The sequence below is a fragment of the Gouania willdenowi genome, chromosome 1 (genome assembly GCF_900634775.1).
Source record: "Gouania willdenowi chromosome 1, fGouWil2.1, whole genome shotgun sequence".
Lineage (NCBI taxonomy): Eukaryota > Metazoa > Chordata > Actinopteri > Blenniiformes > Gobiesocidae > Gouania > Gouania willdenowi.
The window spans coordinates 34,918,401-34,944,357 of record NC_041044.1 but is presented as its reverse complement, the minus strand read 5'-3'; the positions used below and the strand labels follow the sequence as shown (position 1 = coordinate 34,944,357).

At 39.2% G+C, this 25,957-nt stretch overlaps 1 protein-coding gene across 1 annotated transcript in view; it reads left to right on the top strand.

Moving 5' to 3' along the window:
* Positions 1 to 4,552, top strand: part of LOC114469042 (glucagon receptor) — a 90,070-nt gene extending 85,518 nt beyond the window's left edge. The window contains 1 exon segment of the mRNA XM_074783817.1: positions 1,404 to 4,552. Coding sequence (XP_074639918.1) covers positions 1,404 to 1,826 — 423 coding nt within the window. The 3' untranslated portion in view covers positions 1,827 to 4,552.
* The last annotated feature ends 21,405 nt before the right edge of the window (positions 4,553 to 25,957 follow it).

Here is a 25,957-nt window from a genome sequence, read left to right as displayed (position 1 = left end):
TTCCAATCCGACCCAGGTCACTTTCCATATTGTGGTTGTAAATCCAGTACATATCTGATTTTTGGCAATACGACGACAGTCCTTCTATACGACTTCTATGTCATCACCACTCCGCATCCAAAACAGTCCGCTCTAAGGATGTAGCAGCCATCAAAGAAACACGGTTAGAGTGATACACCTGGCTTTCTAATTTTTCACTCTCTTAAAGTTATGAATCTTTAACCTCTGAAATTTCTCAGTGCGACGCACAGACCAAACACTGACAGCTCCATGTTTGCTTCCGTAAACACCGTACGGGCCTCTTCTGTGCATATGGGTCACTTCATTGTCGCCTTCCATCCATACACCAAACTGATAGAAGACAAATTTAATATATAATATGCAGTGACGTGGCGTGAGCACTAGGGTAAGGTAAGCAGGGCGTTGCAAATCAAAACCACCAATGTCAACACCAATGACAATTTCATATGTTTCTGCTGGGAAGTGTTAATTCAATTAATTTCAACTTTATTTGTATAGCGCGATTTACAACAAAGAAATAAGAAAGAAAAAACCAAACAAGATCCAATTTACTAATGCACTGTGAACTTACGGATAGCATTTAGCGTCCAAAGTCCAAAGGCAGCGTAGACAGTAGCCTTTTTACTTAAATGGTTTTCATCTTGGTGAACTGACTGCGCATGGCCCAAACACATAAAAAACGAGCTATGGGAATAGAGGCAGAGCAGCAATATGCTTTTGGGAGAGGGTGTGGCCTGCTAGGTACTGTAGGCTATCGGAAATGGGAAAATAAATAATTTATAATTATATTATAATTAAAACAAATGATCAAAATATCAATTCACCCTTGGGTAGGCACTGCCTTCCTTGCCTACCCTGACTGCACACCACTGGTAATATGAACGATCACAAAAAACTCCAAATTGTGCATTAAGACCTGCAGTGTAAACGTAGTGATGGTGTACTGCTGTGTGTAGCCCAATATGTAACAGTAATTAACGGTTTTTAGATCAGCTGTACAGCTTAGTGATATGATCCGTAAGAAGTCTTGGTGCTGTTGTTGCTCTATATCAGCACTTTTGGAATGTCTGTTGTCCAATCAAATTACTTGTCGGAACTAACTGTTGTATAATGTGTAATATGAACGATAATAACAAAAAGAAAAAAGAAATGTGCAGTAAGACCTGCTGTCTGAACTTTGCCTTTTTGATGCATGTATAGACTTGAATTATAGAATTATAGAAGCTTTGTCTTTGTTCAGCTCCTACTTTTTTCCTGTGTCTACAATGACAAGCTTCCATCATTTGGTGGCTTATCTTTTAAGTGCAGTTTTGGGTCAAAGCTGTCTATCTAATCCTGTATTCTGTCTCTGATTGCTATCTGATATCTCGCTACATGCTCAGGTTCAATCTGAAATGCTGAAAAAATGGAAGAGATGGAAACTGGGTAAAGACATTGATGAGGAGTACCGCCACACATACAGTCAGACACCGCACGTCAAGAGTGGCAGCATTGCCACTGCAAATTTGCATGACCTTCAGGACAACAATGGCAGTGAGCCGAGCAGGGATTCACCTCATGTCAACAAAGCTAACAGAGGGCCATCTGGCTCCTTTGCACTGGATGAGAACCGTCGACTTGTTGTCTGCTACAATAACGGGATGGAAAAAAGAAAGCCAAACAGGAGCAGACATACGTTACGCTTCTGTTTCCGAGCACAGCCACATGTTGCCAACCAAGTCAGTGCCGTGACTGAGGATTTGAGACTGGAAGAGCAAGTGCGGTACTGTGCAAGTCCTGTAGATGGTGAAGAAACAAATGTCTGACTTTGAATTTCATTTTAACAATAACTGCAACCAATAAAAATCTTTAAGGGCCGGTACTACAAAGCCTGATAATTATAGCTTGGATTTATCTCCGTTAGCGAGCTTCATCCAACCAAACATTCTCTGGCCGACAGAAGCCATAGTTAATCACACCAGTTCTGATATTTCAGCACGACCTCGAGTGTGATATTGCTTTTATACAACAGATCTACAAACACATTTTATTAGTTAACAGTAATAAGTGACAAGAGATTAAGATTTGTTTGTTTATTAAATCATTGGGCTCCGCCTACCTTGCCTACCATGACTGCACGTCACTGGTATTTTGAATGATCACAAAAAAAAATCTGTCCTACGAATCTAGATCACAACTTGCTAAGTTAAGCAAGGTGTTTTCAGCCTGGCTACGTGTCCGCTCTTGTGACAGGGGGAGATTGCGCCGTCAGACCTATTACAATCACGGACACACTGTAGAGCAATTTACGTCACAATTGATAAATAATCATTTGAAAATATGAGGAATTAAAATCCAAAATTCAGACCAAAAACAACACTGTTGCTGCAGAAAAAGCAGGAAGGAAGAAATGCAGGTAGAAAATTCCTGATTGTAATGCTTTAATTAGTGAGATTAAATGATATTAATTCATGGGAGAGTAAACCAACGCTTATCAGTTTCACTCACTTTTACTTTTAGTTTGTGTGTGGCTCTGATGCTGCGCTCATACAGCACAGCCTGTATCATAAGGTGGACAATATTTATATTTTATACAGCCTGTAATATCTTACAGTGCTGAGGCTATCAGCGTCACCACAGAATACATGAATGAATGTATCGGTCTGAAAGCATCCGACGCACGCAGGCTTTATCAGCCGTCTAATGTAGGTCAGTCCATCAGTTATAAATTTATGTTTCCTATAGATTGTCATTTGTAAATGAAAGGATTGCATCGATGCCTAAATATTCTCTGTCAGCGTCACATCAGATCCACACAGCGACGTGTTCACAGAAGGATCCTCCTTTTATTGGGCAGGTCGTTTTAGAAGAGACCTGATTGGTCAGGTTTCATAGTTCACCTAACCTAACCAGGTTAGGTGTTCAGCCTCAGTTACCATGGAGATTTAGCCAAGAGGTAATCCAGCGTCGTAGTACAGGCCCTAAATGTTTGTATTGGTTTTGTGTGTTGACACTGAAGGTTTTAAGATGAAAAGGAATAATCTATACTCAGACATTGAAATGACTCTCGACTGGCACAGCTGCAGATGAATATTTATTGGTTTCTGGACCTTTGGGGAAAAACACATTTATGGAGTTACCAGGAAAGATGGAATGAAATAAAATGGAGAGAGCATCTACATGCATCCTAAAGCCCAAGTCTTCTGGTCTTTCCTGCTGTTTGTGGATGAGCGCATGTTCTGCCCTAATAGTTAGGTTTGCTTGTATTTGCTACATCCTGAATGTGGGTTGTTGTATTACAGGAGAAAATAGGCCAAAATGGCCCAAAAAAAAAAGATAAACCACCTTAAAGAAGCACTATTAAGTTTCTGTCACCTGAAGCTTATTGTTGGAAATTAGTGAGTTTTCTAAAAAATGTACTTTAAAAAAAGGTTGTGGCATTACAGTAAGACGTGCGTGTCCCAAAATTATAAATAGGAATTTCCTACAGCAATTTAAATATCTGTGCTGGGATCTACAGGTTTCCTCGGAGGAAAATACTGTAAACATGTGGAGAGGTCCACATCCCTCCATTCATGATGCATTTAAGGCATTTATCCAATCTGCTGAAGAAGGCAACAGGAGTTGCTGTATAAAGAAAGAAACAAATTGTAAAGTACACAATGTTCTCATGCAGACACATGTTTGATGGTATGCCTCCTACGTACTGTATATCAGTATCAGTGATGGTATCATTATCTTATGACTTTAGGAGAATTCATCATCCTGTGGTACAGTATATTAAACCCATTGTAGCTTTATGATTTTATGAATGTTTAATAATTTATTGAATAACTAGATTAGAATGGAATCAGGAATTTTCTAAGAATCTTAGTTTTTGTGGGCTTAAGGATAATGTCCCTTGTGTTCCCTCAGGAACTGAAAAAAGTGGCCACTGAGTTGAATATGTTCACCAGAAATATATTTTTTCTCCAATAATTCGGATACATCCAATACATTATTTATCTTCTCTGAATGTTATCGTCCAGTGATAATAATGTAGCCTAATATACTGTGTATATATGTCATTACATAAATCATATCAAAATCATCTTTTGCCATGAGATATGGAACTATTGATTTTTTTAATTTTTTTTCTGCCAGATTTACTACAAAACAACACTTCCACATGTTAATATTTTATTCATATCGACACATAAGATTCCCAATGCCTGGATGTGGGAAGCCGTTGAGTTAAACTTTACAACAAGTGTTGTAATGTTTTTTTTTGGTTTTTAATTGTGCCACACAGAACCATTTCATATCATGAGCTTACAGTATTATAGTCATAAGGATAAAACTGGACTTGTAAATATGAACAAAAGTTCCTAATCAAGACCAAGACTCCTAGTGGAGGGGTGGTGTATTGTTCTGTATTTGTGTTTGCACTTTAGTTGATGCAAATATGTAAAGATTATGTATAGTTTGAAAGAAATGTCTTTATTTCAGAATGATTGTAACTTTTAAATTGTGTTATTATACTTGAAAAGGGAGCTTAAAAAACAACACTGTGGTGAAGTAGAATAATTTTTGTATAAAAGCCAAATTGTGTTTAATAATGTATCTGTGAATCTAATTAAAATTCATTCAGTCACAAAACGGAATAAGTGTGTTTGTGTACCATAAAGCGATACGCAACCCATCACATAAGTGCACTTTAGATTAGGTCTAAAGCTGAATCAAACATTGTTACAAATTCCTATACAAAAAACTTGGAGCTATTTTTTTTGTCAACATGCGATATTCCTTTTTAATATGTGGGCATCACCATTATGGAGATTTCTGCCAGTTAGCGTTAACTTGTCATGTTCTTGACACGTCATATGTACTATGAGTCTTTCCAGTCCCGTAGAAAATATACACTATACTGAGAGAGCGCAATCCTCCGACATAGGATATATAGTCTCTTTGCCAGATATTAATCATTATGTTGATCAGTGATCCTGATCAAAGTACCATGATCATTCACACTTTAAAGGTTTGGCAGAAATTTCTATCTTCATTAATGCCAATACAGTAGGTTATTTTATTGGTTTTTAAGTCCCTGAATGGACTGCCCCCCCAGTACCCTGGCTGACCTCCTTTCCTTGCATCGGCCTTCCAGAGCTCTAAGGTCAGCCAACCAGATGGTGCTAGTGGTGCGGACTGCCGACAGCCTGTCTTCTTTTAAAACTAAGCTCAGAGTTTCCTAAATCTTTTAATGTTTTACTAGCTGTGTCTTATTGTTGTTTAACGTCTTTTGTTTTGATGGTGTTATATATTTATTCTCTTCACTCTAAAGCACTTTGGTATGCTGCTGGCTGTTTAAATGTGCTATATAAATAAAGCTGACATTGACAATCCTGACCCGGTTCTGATGAAACTCGGTGGGATAATTGAGGAAATAAACCGACTTGACTGAAACAAAATTTCATAAAAATAATGGAGTCTTCCATGGCAAAAGATCCATCTTTGGTTAAAATTTTGTCAAAATCCATTAGAGTAAATTAGAGTAAACCCCAAACCTGAATACATGTGTATTTGGGTATTAAGTAATGCTGATGATTGATCCTAGTCCAACTTTTAACATTTTTTAAAGTATTTTAATTTGCATATTTAGTTGTAAAATGTCAGAGTCACTGCCCTCTAAGGGTCGAACGCTGGCTATTACAATTACATTTTGCTATGGGCTGAGACGGATTCTGATAACCATCGTGCATCACCAACTTTATAAAAGCTGAGAGGAGGGAGCAGGGTTTCCTTCAATCACAGACCTCAGTGAGCATTGATTGACAGTTTCAATAAGGAACTCCACTGCTCCGTTCATTTTTATGGTTGTTTTGACTGTGTTTCTATAAAGAGCAGATTCTATGCCATGTGTGTGTATGTACAGACAGTGTGTATCCTCGTCTGTCTCTGTGTGTGCGCCAACTTGCGTATGCTTCTCACTGATGTGTGTGTGAGGCCGCGGTTCTGAGGCTCATGGTGGGAGTAGATCAGGTACTGTATGTGAGTAATATAGCGTCTGTGTGTGCTGTGTAATTATGCTTGAGAGCTGTGTATTGTGTGTAGTAGTTACGACAACGCTGACTGGCTGCCTGACTGGGCGTGTCTTACTGCTTCTGCATATTCAAGGCATTTTTCTTTTATTTGCCCCCTAGTGGCAGATCAGCAGAAAGCAGGGGTTTAGTTACTTTTGAAGTACTTTTCACTTAATCCTGCTAATGGACAAACACCAAGCAGGAAGCTAACTAACTAACACATAGTGACAGACAAACACTCTCCAGGGCTATACACTAACTCTTCCAGTGGTGGCACTGGTGCGACTAACTTTCTCAATTGGTCGCACCAGCACAGAATTTGGTCACACCGTATTTTCCTTTTATTTATTTTTTTGAGCAGAGGTGGGGAGAGTGTACAGCATAGCCATGCATGCTGATGAATAGTTGACTTAACTGGCGTACCATAGTTTTGTAGTTTTGCCGGTTAAATTAATCTGTTCGCACACAATTAAAATGTCTATTTTCTTCCAGAATAGTGTTTTTGTTGGTTTAGTTATTTTACCAGGGATTTAAAACTTAATGTAAGTTGATGGTTTGTAGATGTTGCAGGAGGTGAAGTTGGAAGGTGGCCAAGTCATTGTACAACGTGATTTATTTTAGGTTAACAAATTGTTATATCTTGAGTTTATTTGTCATTAATCATTAATAGCATCTGTAAAAATAATAACACTTTATTTCATTAGTTTTTTTTTAAAGTTATAAGGAGCCATTGCAAAAGCCCCTTAATGGTGATTCTGATGAGCTTGTACGCTCTATTGCTGCACTTGGTGTGTTTTTCCTTTTTACTGCTGCCCTCAATGTTAGCGCACACTCAGTGAAGGGCTCGTTATGCCTGGCTCCGTTAGCGGAGCGCGTTCACTCCAAAGGAGCTGTTTATACACGGTCCATTCACTGTCTCCTCACCCGCAGCGTGGAGCGAGAGAGAGAGAGAGAGAGAAGTGCACTTTGTGGGACGTGATGGAGCGCTCAGCCGCTATATACACAAACGTTGGACGGGGAGCACCGCTCCCCTCCATCCCCTTTCTTTTAATTGCACCTCATACATTCACTAAACACACACATTCACACAGGGAATAGGTACAACATCAGGAGATGGGTCTTGACACTGCTCCTGACAGAGGCCCTAGTGGCCTCTCCCCAATGGCGAGGCACCATAACAGGGTGGTGCGTAGGTGCACACATTTGGGCCTGTTGGGTGGAGGACCGGCCCCTCTGTTGATGGTTGGGCTGCTGTGTATAGTACAAATACATCAGGATGGTCGGGTTCCACCGGCTGCCCGTTCAGCGCTGCTCTGACCGTCTGCTGGGCATGGGCCTTGGCTCCTTCGCTAAGGTCTCGGTTGGAAGGCTTTCTGGGCCCTTCCCTCAGGGGGTTTGGTGCGGGGTGTGGGTGTTGAATGTTGTCCCCGTAGGGAAATTTTTCCTCTGCAATTGACCCATCCTTCAATGCCACTAGGGCCTCTGTCAGGAGCAGTGTCAGGACCCATCTCCTGATGTTGACGCTAGGCTTGGTCAGAACTACCAGAGCTGGAGGATTTTACCTATGGTGCATGTTATTGTGTGGTGGGGGAAAGCCACCCAGACACCAGGGGAAACATGCAAACTCCTCACAGAAAGGGCTGGGTTGGACCTGGATTCAAAACTGCAATCTTCTCTTTGTGAAGCCAGGCTTTACACAGAAAATACATTATTATTTAGACTTCCATTGACATTGTTCCCCAGTTTTGTGTTAAATTATAGTCAATTACAATTACAAAGTCAACAATCTAAACACAATTACGATCACAACGACGACAGATTTTACAATTACAATTGTGGACTCCAGGGGTGAGAGATCCGTCAAGCTGAAGAAGAGTCCTATTGGGCTTTTTTGGCCTGTGGGACTCGGGAGGCAGCAGATAGGTACCGACGGGCCAAGCGTAATGCAGCCAAAATGTGGTTGAGGCCATGGATAACGACTTCTGGATGACTTCGAAGAGGTTCTGGACCACCATCCAGCATCTCAGGAGGGGGAAGCAGTGCACCGTCAACACTGTGTGTGGTGCGGACCGCTGACCTCGACTCGAGACGTTGAGGATCGGTGGAAAGAATACGGCGAAGACCTCCTCAATCCCACCGACACGCCCTCCAATAAGGAAGCAGAGCTTGGGGACCGGGGAGTGAACTCTCCTATCTCTGGGGCTGAGGTTGCCAAGGTGGTTAAATAGCTCCTCGGTGGCAGGGTGGATGAGATCTATCCGGAGTTCCTCTGCCGGGGCTCGGAGGGTACGTTCCAGCTATAGAGGGATCACACTCCTCAGCCTCCTCGGTAAGGTCTATTCAGGGGTACTGGAGAGGAGGGTCCGCCGGATAGTCGAACCTCGGATCCAGGAGAAGCAATGTGGTTTTCGTCCTGGTTGCAGAACTGTGGACCAGCTCTACACCCTGAGCAGGATCCTTGAGGGTGCATGGGAGGTTGCCCAACTAGTCCACATGTTTTGTGGACCTGGAGAAGGCATCCGACCATGTCCCTTGTGGATTCCTGTGGGGGGTCCTCTGGGAGTACGGGGTATTGGACCCCCTGATAGGGGCTGTCCATTCACTGTACGACCAGAGTCAGCTTGGGTCGCATTGCCAGCAGTAAGTCAAATTCATTTCCAGTGAGGGTTGGACTCTGGCAAGGCTGCCCTTTTTCACCAAATTTCTAAGCACAGTCAGGGCGTTGAGGGGGTCCAGTTTGGGAGCCTCAGGATTGCATCACTGCTTTTTGCAGATGATGTTGGTCCTGTTGGCTCCATCATGCCTTGACCTTAAACTTTCACTGGATTGTTTCGCAGCCGAGTGTGAAGCAGCCGGGATGAGATTCAGCACCCCCAGATCCGAGTCCATGGTTCTCGACCGGAAAAAGGTGGAGTGCCTTCTCCGGGTTGGAGATGAGGTCCTGCCTCAAGTTGAGGAGTTCAAGTACCTCAGAGTCATGTTCATGAATGAAGAAAAGATGGAGCTAGAGATTGACCGACGGATTGGTGCGGCGTCTGAAACGATCCGTTGTGGTAAAGAATGAGCTGAGCCGAAAGGCGAAACTCGAGATTTACAGGTCGATCTATGTTTCTACCCTCACCTATGGTCATGAGCTTTGGGTTATGACCGAAAGAACAAGATTTCGGGTAGAAGCGGCTGAAATGAGTTTTCTCCGCAGGGTGGCTGAGCTTTCCCTTATAGATAGGATGAAAAGCTCAGTCATCGAAAAGAGGCTCAGAGTAGAGCTGCTGTGAAGACTTGGACAAGAAACTGCAGGATTTACATCACACCAATGGGAGAAGAGGACGGAAAACCAATCCTCATCAAAACGATGGAAGACTTGGGAAAATACGAAGGATCCACCTAAACAACAACATTACTGGAGGTAATCATGGATATGGACCCAGATCTATATAAACACTGGAAACAAAACTCACTGTGATTATTTTACGGAGACTGAAATAAATGTGGAAACCAAGAGTAAAAAAGGTCTGTCATTTATTCATTTCAATTGCTAGGTGGTGGGGTGATTAAGGATTACATTAAATTTAAATTCAAAGTGTTTATTGTCATATGTGCAGTTGGAAACACTTTTTCCTGTACAATGAAATTACTACCTTGCTTATGAACTAAGATATAATACAATGAAATTACTACCTTGCTTATTAACTAAGATATAATACAATGAAATTACTACCTTGCTTATGAACTAAGATATAATAATGTATTCATACAAGTTAAATCTAACAGTGTAAAATACAACACTGCCAATAGAATTAACAACAGCTGGATTAACCTTAATGTAGAGACAAAACAAGCTGCAAATTTGTGTGTCCAAAAGAGACATTCCCGAGTGGTGACATTATGGATGAAAAGGGGGAAAAAAAACAAACTTCCAAACAACTTCGAAACTGGAGAAATGCTAACAACGTCTGGCAGGGAACAAGGCCAACACGAACAACGATAGAGAGGAAGAGGAATAAAAAAAAAGACAACACTGACTACAGATGAGAATACACAAGAAAGGACTGTTCAGAACAACTCAAGAATGTTTGACCAGAGAGACTTGTAAACCCATGTAAATTTGCGATGGTAAAACAGGGGACGGGACCCAGATAAGCAAACTGCTTCTCTCGTCTCCTTTTTCGGCATGTACAAAAAATGTAAAAAAAAAAAAAGTGAATGTAACCATGTCGGAAATTAACTGAATAAATAAATAAAAATAAATAAATAATTACAATTGTGTTTTCAATTATTCGTGTTCGTTTACAACTCAATCACGATTACGTTGGCCAGCATTTTTCCCAATTACAATTAAAATTGCAATTATTTTCCCCCTGACAGTCAATTACAATTATGTTCTCAATTACTAAAGTTCAATTAAGTAGTCACAATTACTGGGCCTTTAATAAATAACCCCATAAAATGTAACTTTCTTCTAATGGGTCAGTTTTAATCCATGTCTTAAATCAGCTGTAAAATATACTGAACATTATCTATCATCCAATTTGTTTTTCATCTCTTAGTTACCTTGTTAGGCTTCAGTTTACCCCTAGATCAAATTATTTTAAAAATGGTAAAATGGTGAGCCTTTGTGAGCCTACTGTATGTGTCAGCCATAGAACTGTGACATAGTTCCCCAGTTTTGCATTTAATAAAATTATAAATTACATCTTTTATTGAATTTCCATGCCAATTACAAAGTCAATTATCTTAACTCAATTACAATTAGTAAGTAAGTAATTTATTTATAAAGCGCTTTTTGCAGATAAAATCACAAAGTGCTGTACAGAGTTGTGGTAAAAGTACAAGTGCAACACAATAGAATAATAAAACAAGAGTGCATAAATATAAGAACAGCAACATTAAAGGATAAATTTTTTTTTAAATCCAGTTAACTAAAAGCTTTACTGTAAAGTGTAGTCTTCAGCAGTTTTTTAAAAGTGTCCACACAGTTGAGCTCCCTGAGAGACTGGTGCAGATTATTCCAGAGTCTGGGAGCTACAGCCTGGAACGCCAGGTCTCCTCTGGTTTTAAATTTAGTTTTTGGGGTCTTTAGGAGACCCTGACCTGAAGACCGAAGGCATCGCCCTGATGAGTAGGGGCACAACAAGTCCGAGATATATTTAGGGGCCTGACCATGTAATGCTCGGAACGTGAGAACTAATATTTTATATTCTATGCGAAACTTAACTGGAAGCCAGTGCAGAGTAGCAAGAATGGGGGTGATGTGGGATGTTCTAGAAGCACCAGTTAAAAGTCTGGCAGCAGCGTTCTGAACGATCTGGAGTCTGTTTAGGGTCGACTTATTAAAACAAGTAAAAACAGAATTACAGTAGTCAATATGAGATGATATAAATGCGTGTATGACCAGTTCCAGATCTGATTTTGATAAAAGAAGCCTCACTTTAGAGATATTTCTCAGGTGGTAAAAACAGTTTTTAGTCAATTGACGACAATGACCCTCCAAAGACATGGACTGATCAAAAACAACCCCAAGGTTTCTGAGGCTGGTTTTAACAGATGAGCCCAGATCACCAAGAGTTTTTAATCAGAGGGATGTTTTTATCAGGAGCAATGATCAGAGTTTCTGTTTTGTTTGAATTTATCTGGAGATAATTTGATGACTGCCAGTTTTTGACACAGGATATACAGTCTAAGATCTCGGATAAAAAGTGAAACTGAGTCATTAAAGGAGCAGTACAACTGGATATCGTCAGCATAAAAATGATAAGACACATTTTTAAAACCACGGATCAACCGACCAAGAGGCATCAGATACAATAAAAACAAAACAGGCCCCAGAACAGAGCCCTGGGCTACTCCACATGACAGGTTGGACATATTGGACATAACATTGTTAATAGCAACATTAAAGGTTCTTCCATTAATGTAAGAGGTAAACCATTGGAGAACAGTACCAGAAAAACCCCATCTCAGATTTGAGTCGATCAACCAGTATACTATGATCTACAGTATCAAAGGCAGCTGTCAGATCAAGTAAAACTAAAACTGTTAACGACCAGAGTCAGCGGCCATCATCACGTCACTAGAAACTTTCAGAAGAGCAGCTTCAGTGGAGTGGATTGATCTAAAACCAGACTGATATTTATCATAAATATCATGCTGTTCCATGTATGAGGTTAGCTGCTTAGCAACCATTTTCTCCATGATTTTAGACATGAAGGGAAGCTTAGATATGGGCCGGTAGTTTATAGGCTCCCCCGGATCAAGATTGGGTTTTTTAAGAATGGGGTTTATTATCGCATGTTTAAAAAAGCTGGGGACCGAGCCAGATAAAAGTGAGAGGTTTATCAATTTTACCACCCAAGGACCAACAACATCAAAAACGTTTAAAAGCAGAGAAGTTGGAACAGTGTCTACAGAGCTCGATGAGGGTTTCATCTTTCCTACTAAAACCTGAACATCCTGTAGGCTGACAGGAGTGAAGGAGGACCATGAGCTCACAGGGGCTGATGCACTGCACAAGCTAACCAAGGGAGGAGTGATGCTAGCCCTGATATCTTGTACTTTATTTACAAAGAAATTTAAAAAATTGTTACAGTCCTCCTGTGTGTGTACAGGCACATGGGACGGTGAGGGTGCAACAAGATTTTCAATAGTATTGAACAAAACCTTGGGGTTTCTCTTATTTTGCAGAACAAGATTAGTAAAATAAGCAGAGCGGGCATGCTGCATTAATTCATTTAGCTCCATTATATTTTCTTTTGAATAGAGTCTGTGCACCTCTAGTTTAGTGGTTTTCCACAACCGTTCCACTTTTCGGCAGCTTCTCCTAAAGCTAAGAATAGCTTCATTCATCCACGGACAAGGTTTGTTATTAGAGCCTGGAGTATTTTTAGCTGGTGCTACTGTGTCCAAAACAGACAGACAATGGCTATTGAAGTTTGTCATAAAAGTGTCAACATCATCACAACTAGCAAATGTAGTTGGATAGAAAGAGGCAGAAAATCCACTGATTACTGCTTTATTAAGAATGCGTCTCTGCTTTTTCACATTAGAAGTAGTCTGTACCAGTGTGATTGACAGATTAAATATGATACAGCAATGGTCGCTTATTTGTAAGTCTTCAATACCTAGATGGTCAATCAATAAACCAAAAGAAAAGACCAAATCTAAAGTATGACCTTTAGTGTGTGTTACAACAACAACATTTTTTTTCAATTATGATTACAATTATAAATATATCATAATTATAATTAATTACACAAATATAATTATAATTGATTGATTTCAATTTTTAATGAAACATAATGTATATTCTTTAAGGGGATGTTGATTCACGTAATGATTTACTTACACTTTACAAAATAAAAGCATGTCAGCTCATTTTTTGCTTTGCATCTTGTCTAAAATCCTCTGTTTTACAGGCTGCCAAAGAAAGCCTTTGTTTGCTAGCACAGCTTTTATCTTCATTTAAAATGCAAATGACAACGTGCAGCCCAGTTCTCAGCTGGAAGCGTGACGATATGTGAGATCGTGCATGTTTTCGTTGCTTATCAAACACTTCTTGTTGAATAGAAGAAGTGTTCTGGAGAAATAACTGTGTTCTTGTAGTGGGTTGAGTCATGGATGTAGAACAGCTGCTCTGCACGTTTGTTTGGAGCACTGGAATGGTGGATTGGTTGGTCTGCATGAACTTTTCCCATCGCTTCTGTTCTCCTGTGTTTTGGGATCCCCGAAGAGCCATCACATGGAGTTCAGCAGCATTTACACTGCAGGCTGAGAGAATACTTGAGGAGGAAGATGATTGATAACTCATCAGGCCCTGATTTATCCAACAGCAACCAATGACACAGATGGATGAAACTCTCTTGGCTCAGATTCATACTCACTAACATCTTGGCAGTTGTGTCCCTGCTGCATGTTGAATGATGTTTGACCTTGACCCCATAGTTTTAAAAAAAGACATAAAAATAAGTATTTAGCAAAGCCCTTTACTGCTTGAATGGGACAAAGATAATTTAGTTTGTAGCAAACTGCTTAGCAAACACTATTTGCTCAAGAGTCTACAGTTATTAAGTTATGCCATTGTTATTTAATTTACTGCTTCGGTGTTACTTGTGACAATCTATCGAAAATTGGATATGGTGTTAAATGTAATCGGTTGGAAGCCATATTTAATCTATTTTTGTCTGTGAGGCACTGAAAATGTGGATGGATTGAGAGTGAGATGCAGAGGGCCTAAAGCAGGGGTCACCAACCAGGATTCAAACTCACAAAGATGAATACATGAGAGATGTAGTTAGTGTAATACTGCTGATAGTTTTTGTATAACGTTAAGTATCTTTAAAGGTGCAGTATGCTATTTTTCACCCATCTATATTTGTTCTAAGAACCCCAATAACATAATATGAGGTTTATTTTCCTACACTCTCCTGTTTTCTCGAGTTTTAACCCTCTGAAAAGTCACTTTCTGCGCAGTTATAAAAACGGGCTGTTTTGGGGCCTACTTGTGCATATTCATGAGTAGGCGTGTCTGTTGACACTGACTCCACACAACAGTTTGCTATCCACACACTTGTTATTGTTTTCAGCCAAATAACTGCACATTACAGTAAAACACATGGCTATTTAAAGGTCCCATATTATTCTGTTTTTCACCCATCTCCATTTGTTCTAAGAACTCCAACATAGTATTTGAGGTTTATTTCCCCAAACTCGCCTGTTTTCTGGAGTTTTAGCCCTCTGAAAAAACTTACTCAGCAATTCTAAAAATAGGCTTATTTGCAGTCAACTAATGCATATTCATGAGTAGGCGTGTCTGTAGACGCTATCTACACAGTCTTGTTGTTGTTTTCAGCCAAAACACAGTAAAACACATGGCTGTTTAAGCAACTATTGTGATTGTGAGTCATAAAAACACTGTTTCATGAAGTGTGTGCATCGCGCACCAGCATTTTGTAGGGGACGGATCTAGATAAGCATAATGCTTTTTTCCGTCGCCCTTTCCGGCATGAAGAAAAAAAAAAAAAAAAAAAAAAAAAAAAACCAATGATGTGATTTTGCTCTGAATGTCAAATGAATTTCTGTGAATGCAACCATGTCGGAAATGAACTGAATAAATAAATAAAATAAATGTCTGCAGAACCAGAGCAGCAGCAGAAGCAGAGGAGTTCAAACGCTTACTGGAGCTGCTAAGTCGCTTTCTTCTCATCTCGTCAAGTGATTACAGGAATAGTCTATTCAAGGTGATAGTCCACTGGACACACCAAACTTCACCTCGGGAATGAACGCCCCCCTTTCGGATGTCACTGCGGTAACGCCATCAGTGGTATTAAACTAGAAAACCCATTTACATCACGTATTACGGTAAAGTCGTCAGAAGCCAAAAATGCATCAAAAATCAAATTGTTTTCAGTAAACTCCACCACATTATTGTTCTACAGCCTTCTAGGTACCTCTATGCAAATTTTCAACTGGATTCACTGTAGAATTTTCTCATAATTACACAAAACACACCCAATACATACAGTACTGTACAGGGTTATTCTACCAACTACTCACAAATGCTGCAGGCGTTGGTCCTCGATCAGCTCTCTCATTCCGGTGACCGCCCGACTCCGAGCTCTGCACAGGTCCAGAGCTCCACGGCCTCAGCACGCTAGCTGTTGCTCCAGGCTGCCCTGTCCACGACGCCTCTGGGCTCCTCGGCACAACGGCCATCCTCCCAATTGCTCATGACTGTGAAAGGCTCTGCCAAAAGCTCCATACCACCGGTATCTGAGCCTCCAGACACCAGCAAGCCAGCTACTCTCTCGGATCAATACGCTGTCCTCGTCATCTCTGATGCTCCAGTACGCGTAGGCATCCATCATTGCTAGCACCAGCTAGCCGCCACGTGATAGCCCAGGCTGGTGCATCTGATGTTCCCCCAGGACCCCTTTCTTCCTCCTCCCGGCCCCGTCTCCGTCCACACGGAAGAGACTGTCTCCAACTGGCCCCTCGGGTCCGCAGTTCAAGACACCAAGATCGGCCATTCCGTGATCCGCCGCAGCCTCAGCGAGGCCCACCCGGCTAGCCCGGAGAGCCCCCAGCCTCGGCCGCTGCTGTGCCAACACAGTCTGCTCAGTATACACAGACAAGGAGGAAGACAAGGACAATCTGTCCGCTTTCTCCCCCCTCAGTGATGCAGCTGGATGTTCCTTGTTTACCAGCTCCACCTGTTACATTTTCAAGCATGCATTCATGGGCTCCTCACGCCCCACCCTCCCCACCACCAAGGCACGGTCTTTGGACAATCGGGAGAGATGACATGTTTCACAGGAAGTTCGGCTGTTGCCCTCTTCTTCTTGCCCATAAGCACACATCCATGCACATGTTCAAATAAAAGTGATGTATACATCGCACAAGCACCCTGGTTAAAGGCCTGGGGCGCAACATGTGAAAGCAAAATCTTCCACTATAAGCAGCGTGGTGACGATGCCTGCTGTCTCCACTCGGCGGGAGGTCTCGGTCCCCTCTGGGTTGGATACTGTGGAGCTCCCGTTGCCACGCTGTCCCCGGGAACGAGCGGTACTGCACGGCCGTCCCTGAGGTTATAGCTCTGGTCCACCGAAAGAGGGCGTCGCCGTGGTTCTCTGCTGTTTTGGCAGGCTGCCGCCAACAGAGGGCTCCACTGCCTTACAGTTGCGTCGTCTGGCGGTGTGTGGCCCGTCGCTTCAAAAAGGTGCCATAGCACAACTGGTTTCTCCGGCCACTGGCAGCCCGCCCCCAGGAGAGGGCGCCACCGCACCACATTTGGTGCCTCCCAGGGTAAACAAGCCAGAGCGCTTAACCACCCTCTCCCTAAAGAGAGAGAGACGGGCAGCGATCGCAGCCCCACCATGGGGCCAACTACTTTCTTTCTGGCCGCCTTCTACTCTTAAGCATGTTCGTATATGATTTCTTACCCCTTTAGCACCAAAAGAACATCTGTAATATTACGTGAATATCTGTCAAAGTTTTCGATTAGCTCTGTCTGCTAGCACATAGCATTTCTTCTTTACTGCGCAGAATAGCTGCATCCCAACTGAACTGTTACCAGCGCCCTCTGCTGGTTGAAACAAATTTCTGGCGGCTGCAACTGAAGGAAAACAATAATCTTTTCAAAAAATTTCCCCAATAATATTATCAATTGTAACATTCACAACATTACTGATTTCAACTAAATTAAATTAACATTATTTTTAAAGAAATATTCAACAAAGAAAAGAGTCGCTGGTAAGAATAATTGACAGACCAAATTTGAAAAAAGTAAATTTTGAAGGGTTTTTTAATTATTCTCTATTAAATTGAATGTTTTTTTTTTGTTTTGTTTTTTGTTTTAACATTCATGATCAATGTCATCATGAATTATAAGTCCTGCGTCCAGGGTACTGGGTTACGAAAATCACAAACATGAGGGTATATGTAAGATATATTATTACAATGTTAATGTGCTTGTTAGATCTATTATGAACTATATTTTGACTACAAGCAAACCACACAAAAAATTGTTAGTCGTGCAGATTTATACTAAAAGACCAAGCGGCCATACTTCTGGTATAATATAAGTTGGAAAGACATCATGCTAAGAAAAGTCACAATTACACTGATATAATGCACCATAATATGGGATATGCCCTCCGACCCCCCTAGGTTTTAGTTTGAGCCTTCTACTTTTTTTTAAGCTTCCTGCTTTTTTTTCTCTGGACATCTCTGAAATATAATAGAGCCAATAAAAAGTACTGATCATCAAAACATAGTACTTTTTATTAGGTATGTAATATTGTGTAAAATCACCTACAGTTATTTATTGTGTTTGTAATTTTACCAATAGTGTATTAGGGTTAAGATATATTGGAGTGTCATTAAGAGCGGAAAAAAATGGTAAGCAAGTCTGCTTTGGCAGCAAATTTCACATCTTAACAAGCACATCTATAGCTGATCACTGCAAATGTATAATCAAGACAGTTTTCTCAGTAGAGTAAATTCACAGGGACACATTTGGATTAATGAAGATACTTGTTAGTATAACAGGTACCTCCTCCTAAACCGAGCAATACTTTATTTAAAATTGATTTTCAAAATACCTTCAGTTCTCTGTTTTGCACTATTATCATTATAAAGCTTCTATCTAGTTTGAATTTTTATAAAATTCTAATGGTTGATACAGATTTCCCACAATAATAAGTCAGGTTAGAGACGTATCATTGAGCGACCTTATCTGTACTATATTGATGGTTTTCGAGGATGACAAATCAATCCTGGTTGATATGTGCTTTCATTAAGCAAAAATGTAAATTACAAACATAGAGGTGACTCATCAATCCTAGCTGCTATCAACACACAATAATTCCCTTTCTGTGAAACTACACGACCAGTCAAAAGTTTTAGAACACCACACTGAAAATGATTCACTTTATTGTGTCACTGCACTCTGAAATGAAAGCATAGAACAAATGAGCAATTTAAGTTGAAAAAGAAATGATGGAATCCATGAACAATACTGTTCACCTGATGCTCATGAGGGTCTGATACCACAGTGTGTTCCAACACTGCTTTTATGCAGACAGAGGATGTAAGGAACCAGGAAAAGTGTAACACCTGTAGGAATTATTAGGGCCACCAGCTTTCAAGGCTACTTATCAATGCTCTACTGCACTATTTTCCTTTTATTATTATTATATTTTATTATTATCTTTCTTTTCTATTATCTTTTTTCGTTCTTTTTATCTTATTTTTTTTTTTTAACTTTTATTTTGTATTTGTTTATTTTTTTTATACTATTATTATTATTATTATTATTATTATTATTATTATTATTATTATTATTATTATTATTATTATCATCTTGTTATTTGCACATTCTAGTCTAACTACTGTTTATATTTATACTTATGTTTATACTTATTATCATCTTTTCTAGTTGATTGTTTATTATTGAATGTTTCACTATTGGAGAGAGCACAGTTGACCGAGTCAAATTCCTCGTGTGTACAACATACACTTGGCCAATAAAGATGATTCTGATTCTGATTCTGATTCTGATTCAACCTTCATTGCTGCAGAACAGCTTCAAATCGTTAATTGTATAAATCTGAAATGTACATTATTTTTCAGTTTTGGGTAACCAAACCTTTTTTTAACCTCTGGCTGTTCAGTACTTACCTTTGTACCATTTCAAGCTATTCATTGGACTTGCATGATTTGAATTGCAATAAATAACTGGAAAAATAAGGGTGTTCTAAAACTTTTGACCAGTAGTGTAAGTTACCGGTGTTAAATTTGTTTATTTTCCAGTTGTGGTAACTTCTGTCTTTTGTTTTTGTGTTTTTTTTGTTTTTGTTTCGGGGCAACATAAAACCCAGTTTGAACTCAAGTGGGTCAAACCATTTAAGTCTTAGTAATTTAAATCAAACTCCTGAAGTGATCTTGCTGAACACACGTTGACCGTTTATATAGATCAGAGGAAGTTTTGGTGTTGATTTGTTTATTTTTGGTTCTCTTGCATCCAGTAAACATCTCGTGTATAAATTTAAAAAGGAAGAGATTAAATCTTGCACAGTTGTAACTTGATTTATTTTTCAAAAAGGCATCTGTATAAAATAAAACGTTTGTCAATATGCACAATTATTTTTTAAAGGTCCAGTGTTATGCTTTTTTTTTTTAAAACCATCTCATTTTGTTCTAAGAACCCCAACAACTTAGTATTTGAGGTTTATTTTCCCATATGCGCCTGTTTTCTGGAGTTTTAGCCTCTGAAAAGACACTTTTAGAGCGCTTCTAAAAACAGGCCGGTTTTTTGGGCCTTCATGCATATGCATGAGTATGCTTCAGCATGTGAGTTTATCACAATAGCAGCAGTAAATCACTAACAGTCTTTCTTCTCCTCTTCACCTCTTCTGACCACAAAATAGTCCATTTAAGAAGATAGTTCATTATTTTGTCCTACCACTGCATTGGATTGGGTCACAAACATGTCAGATCATCCCAGAAAAGCGATAGAAGGTGCTATAACAGCTACTAAAAATGGAACTGATTGTTCCAGCGAAAATAACAAAGAACTCGTGTAAATACGTTGTGAAATGTGACAGTTTACCTTCCTAAAGAGCAGCAGGATGGGACACATTTACACATTCTGTTAGATTAATAACTGAGATTATAGCGTCTCCCACAGCGGAAGAAATGACGTAAGTCACCATGAAAAATCAGCCAATCACAAGCGTCACAAATATACACTGCTTTCAAAAAGTTTTAAAGGATGTAAAGTCTGTAATAAATGTGTCTAATAAGTCATTGGTGAATACCAGAGAACCACATGAGTGAGCATGAGAAATTAAAAGAAAATATATAATAAAATTAAAATGTTAATGTCTAAATTAAAGACAAGCAACGTGAAATTAACAGTAAATATGTGTTGACTTGTATATGAACTGTAAGTATATTAAATAAACACATGTGCTTCATATACACATTTATGTTTTTATTTAGGCTGTTTTATAATTTAGGAATTAGAGCTCAAGATGTATCAAGTTTTCTATTTTGGTGATATAGAAAACTATAATATTTTGTGTATATATATAGCTTATTATGTACCAAAATACTAGTTTTAGCAGTTGCTGCTTATACTTCTCACAATGTAAAGCTCAGTTAGACATATTGTGCAGCTGCTTGTTAATAAATGAGCTTTTGTAGCATTTTGCATCAGCAAATTTAACCCAGAATTGTCTTTCTGGTCCGACTTTATTTGATTAAATTATTTAGATTTGCAACGTATATCACCATTTTGAGAAAATATATTAAGATATGAGTTTTGGTCCATATCACCCAGCCCTAGTAGGAATGTTCACAGCATTTCAATGTTAATAAAGGTCGACCTACCAGATTCTAATCACATAATTGTATTTCGTAAGTGGTTGACAAGTGAGTATTTTAGATTTTTTGTACACCTATCTTAAAATATAAGGGATACTGGAGCTTGGTTGGGCGCGTGGGACGGCTCTTCGTGGGCGCCAGAAAATTTCCCTTATTTTCAAATTCAAAACTTGACAAGTATGTTCTAAGTATATCTATATTTATGAACTCTAAAACGGAGAAAATAACTGGCATTAGATGCTGTTTTGGCATGGTGCATTAGGTTTAATATGGTTGGTTGGTTATGATGTGATGCATTTGATTGTAGTTTCACAATTAAAAAAAAAATTATATATATATATATATATATGATTTACTCAGCAACAGTTTGGTCTAGAAATGTAACAAATTACTTTAAAACATATATACTTAAGTACAAGTAAAATTACTGATTTAGAAATATACTCAAAAAAGTACAAGTACACATAAAAGCAACTCAATTACAGTAACATGAGTACTTGTAATCCATTACTTTCAACTCTGCTCAAGACACAGTCAAAATACTAAAGAGAACATATACATTCCAAATATCACTTGATTTGATTAAACAGCTCTGTGAACCAGTAAATCAAAGTTGTTGATCAATATCTTGATCAAATATTTTACCCATTCCTTAAGAGCTGCAATCCTATACATGTTTTACTCAATACTTCTCAGTCTCCCTGTTCCAAAAAATTAGATTACACGCAAGGTAGCAAGTTAAGAGCTTCACTAGGATAACCTGTGGCTCCCTGGGAAAGTAACTTGAAGCCACTGTAGTGTAAACATGATTGTCTTTTTTAAAAAACGTTTTAATCGAGAACCTTTAATTGTATTGTATTTTATGAAGAGCATCTTTTCTTATACAAAAATCCCTAAACTGCCTTTTTACATCAGTTTACATAAGCGGAAAAAAGTTATGACCGATTGAACAATGGAATAACGTTTGATTTAAGGTAAACGATTGAGAACGATACGCAAGATTAAAGAAGGCCGAGGATTTTTGTACATTTTATGTAAATAGCTGCCTAGAGACACATTTCATCATGCACTTACTTCCATGTTGTTGCTAATTATTATGTTTGGTATCCTGCTACATTCTACATTCATGGAGATGGATTGATATAATTAATGAATGCAATTTGTGGCGAGCGTGCATTAAATGTCCCAATTGTCTGTGGGCTATGACGCCTTTGGCATCCAAGTGTTTATTTGACTCATGACTGATTTCTTTTTTTCTCTCCTTTGAATGAAATTCTCAATAACTACAAATGATGGCTTAAATGAAACGTTAATTCTTTACAGCCTAAAAGTGTAAATCCCTGCTATTTGATCAAGATAATTCTTTACATTTTGACGAGTCAGGCTGGTGAGCGCAAACTAATTCCCACGGTTCAGTATGCATCACAGTTTTTGGGCCACAGTAACGGTACGGTTACGGCAATCGCAATATCGAGGGAAAAAAATTGCAATTAGATTATTTTCCAAAATCGTTCAGCCCTAATATATACGCGCACACACAACACATACATTCATACATGCATATACACACACACACATACATAAATACGTGCATGCTGGTGATATGCGGGTCAGCGGGCTACCCGCGGGGTGGGGCTGTGTGGATGAAGAAATGATTAATTAATCTTCAACCAATCCTTCCTTTCACTGTAGAAAATATTAAACATTTTTTTGACATTTGCTGAAGCTCTGGTAGCTCAGATGTTGGTCTCCCATCTTTTAAAAGCTGTCATTTTTCCTCAAAAAAAGTTTCTCTATCATCTCTAGCGCTGTCATCCTGCCTGTAGTGTTATCCCGCCCACTAGCTAGAGCAGGGGTCACCAACGCGGTGCCCGTGGGCACCAGGTCGCCCGTAAGGACCAGATGAGTCGCCCGCTGGCCTGTTCTAAAAATAGCTCAAATAGCAGCACTTACCAGTGAGGGTATCACTGAATCTCCCGGGGCCACCATTCTCCCGATTTTCTCCTGATTTCTGCCCGACATTGTCCGGGCGGACCATCCTTCACTGAGCGTCGTTTCCAGCCGGACAATAATAACGATTACACCGCATAAGAAGAGGAAGAAGACTCTTCTTCCTCTTCTTATGCGGTGTAATTATATTATTGTAATAATAATATTGTTGTAATAATAATAACGATTACACCGCATAAGAAGAGGTGTAATCGTTATTATTGTCCGGCCGGAAACGACGCTCAGTGAAGGATGGTCCGCCCGGACAATGTCAGTGGGAAAAAATCAAATCCAACCATGTGTAGGGAAGTGTTTTTGTTATGGTTATAGCCGTTGTTGTATAGGCTATGTTTAATTTTCCTTTTGTTGATTATTTTTATTTCAAGCATACATTGCATAGATTGATGGATAATTTATGCAATGTATGCCTTTTTTGTTTAATTTTATGTTATTTATTTTATTTATTCTACTACTATCACCATTTACCATTTGCATGGGTACTGTGGAATTTTTTCTTTACTTTATATGTGTTTTTCAAATAAAAGAACACTGTGAAATTGAATTATTTCATTTTCTCTTTAAAAAGCAAACTTACCCCCCCCCCCCCCCCCCCCCCCCGCTCTTTTGAAAATTTATTTAAGTGTGTATCAAACTGGTAGCCCTTCGCATTAATCAGTACCCAAGAAGTAGCTCTTGGTTTCAAAAAGGTTGGTGGTTGGTTAGAGAATGTAGCGGCAGCGGTCACATGGAATCAATTCACTAATTTTGTGAACATACGTATAGCATTTAGCATAATAATAATAATAATACATTTTATTTAAAAGCGCCTTTCAAAACACCCAAGGACACTGTACAGGGCAGTCATTAAAATAAACACAATAAAAACAGATAAAAACAAGTGCAGCAGAATAAAACAGAGCACAGTATTGGTGTGGTGAATGTGTGTCTAGATGGAGTACGATTGTCTGAAGAGGTGAGTTTTGATTTGAAGAGTGGGAGGGAGTCTATGGTACGGAGGTCAGGGGGGAGAGAGTTCCAGAGCTGGGGGGCACAGTCGCTGAATGCTCTGTGCCCCGTGGTGATGAGTTTGGCCGGAAGTACAGAGGGCTGGAGAGTGGAGGAAGAGCGGAGTGTGCGGGCAGGGGTGGCGATGTGGAGGAGGTCAGATATGTATGGAGGGGCCAGGTTATGAAGTGCTTTGAAGGTGATGAGGAGTATTTTGAAGTTGATCCTTTGTTTTATGGGAAGCCAGTGAAGTTGTTGTAGGACGGGGGTGATGTGGTGAGTGGAGGGGGTCCGTGTGATGATTCGTGCTGCAGAGTTCTGGAGGAGCTGCAGTTTCTGGAGGGATTTGTTGGGGAGGCTGAAGAGAAGTGAATTGCAATAATCAATGCATAGCATGGTTACGTCCAAAGGCAGCTCTCTACGCTGCCTTTGGACGTAAATGGTTCTCATCTTGGGAAACTGACTGCACATGCGCAAACACGTGAAAACATGCTGTAGGCTATTGGAAATGAAAAGATAAATAATTTACAATTATATTTTAATTAATACAAATAATCAAAATATCAATTCACCCTTAGGTAGGCACTGCCTGCCTTGCCTACCCTGATGGCACGTCACTGGACACTGCTATAGTCAAGCATTCACTTTAGTAAAACATATTTGAATAACGATTAAATTTATGAACTGTGAAAATGGAAGACTGACCCATTGCACAGAGGGGGTTGAAGATTTAGGTTGGACAAGCAGATGGATCGATAGTATTAGTGAGACTGATGGAGGCGAATGTGGCGACAATGTGAAAGATGAATATGACTGTAATGTGACCTACAGAAAGATACAAAAATGACAACAGAAATACATAAAACTACACCGAAAAAGATACAAAAATACACAAAATGACTCCAGAATCACACTACAATGGCGACAAAAAAGCAGTAATTATACTAAAAATGCACAAAAACACAACAGAAAGATACAAAAATACCTATAATGACTCCAAAAATCATACATGGCAGAAAAATACAGCAAACAAAAACAATATAAAAATGAGTAAAAAAAACAAAAAACAAACGCATTTATCATGCGCATGCACCCATAGACATAAACCAGGGAATTCACACATGCTATTTTACCTTGCACCCACAGATGAACCCATTTATAACACTACAGAGTATGTACACCTCATTGTACAGCCAACCTTCAAACACATACTCATTTAGCCATAATTGACAACTCTACTTAAGCTCCTCCCACGAAATGAATGCATACTTCTGCCGGGTACTGTACTAGTATTGACTGTGTATAATATACACAGTAAATACTATACACATATATATTAGAGAGAGAGAGAGAACGTATGTATGCATTGTAAACCTTTAATGCAACATGATGCAATTATTAGAATTATAGAAACTATTAACTATTATTATTAATATCATTATTAATCAAAGGTGATATATAAATGAAAGTGGATATATATTGTCACCCAGTGGTTGCCTGAATTAACTACACTTTTTTAGTGTGTGTGCGTAAACCATGTGTCACATTAGACCAAGGGTCTGCAACCTTTACTTTACAAGGAGCCATTTTGTCTCATCTCACCTGGTTTAAAGTAAAAAAAAAAAAAAAAAAAACCTTCTCAATGAAGACAATACAGTGTATTAAATTATATACAGTTAAAATTATATAGAGTAATGTTTGATTTGATTTACAGTGTATTGATCTTGTAAATGGCAACTTAAAAGCAGTTTAAAATAAAATAAATTGACATCAAGAAATAAAACAGTATCTTGCGATCTTACACATCTCAGTTTACATGAACACAATGTTATATAAAGAAGATTTCTTTTTTTAGTTAATGTATTTGAAAGGCTACAAAAAGTAACATGAATTTGATAACACATGATCATGTGATCAACACATGCTAATTGCTCATTTCTTGCCACACATAAAGCGTGCATATTTAACTGGCACATTGGTGGTTAAAATTAATCAGTTCCCAATAGTGTTTTTGTTGGTTTAGT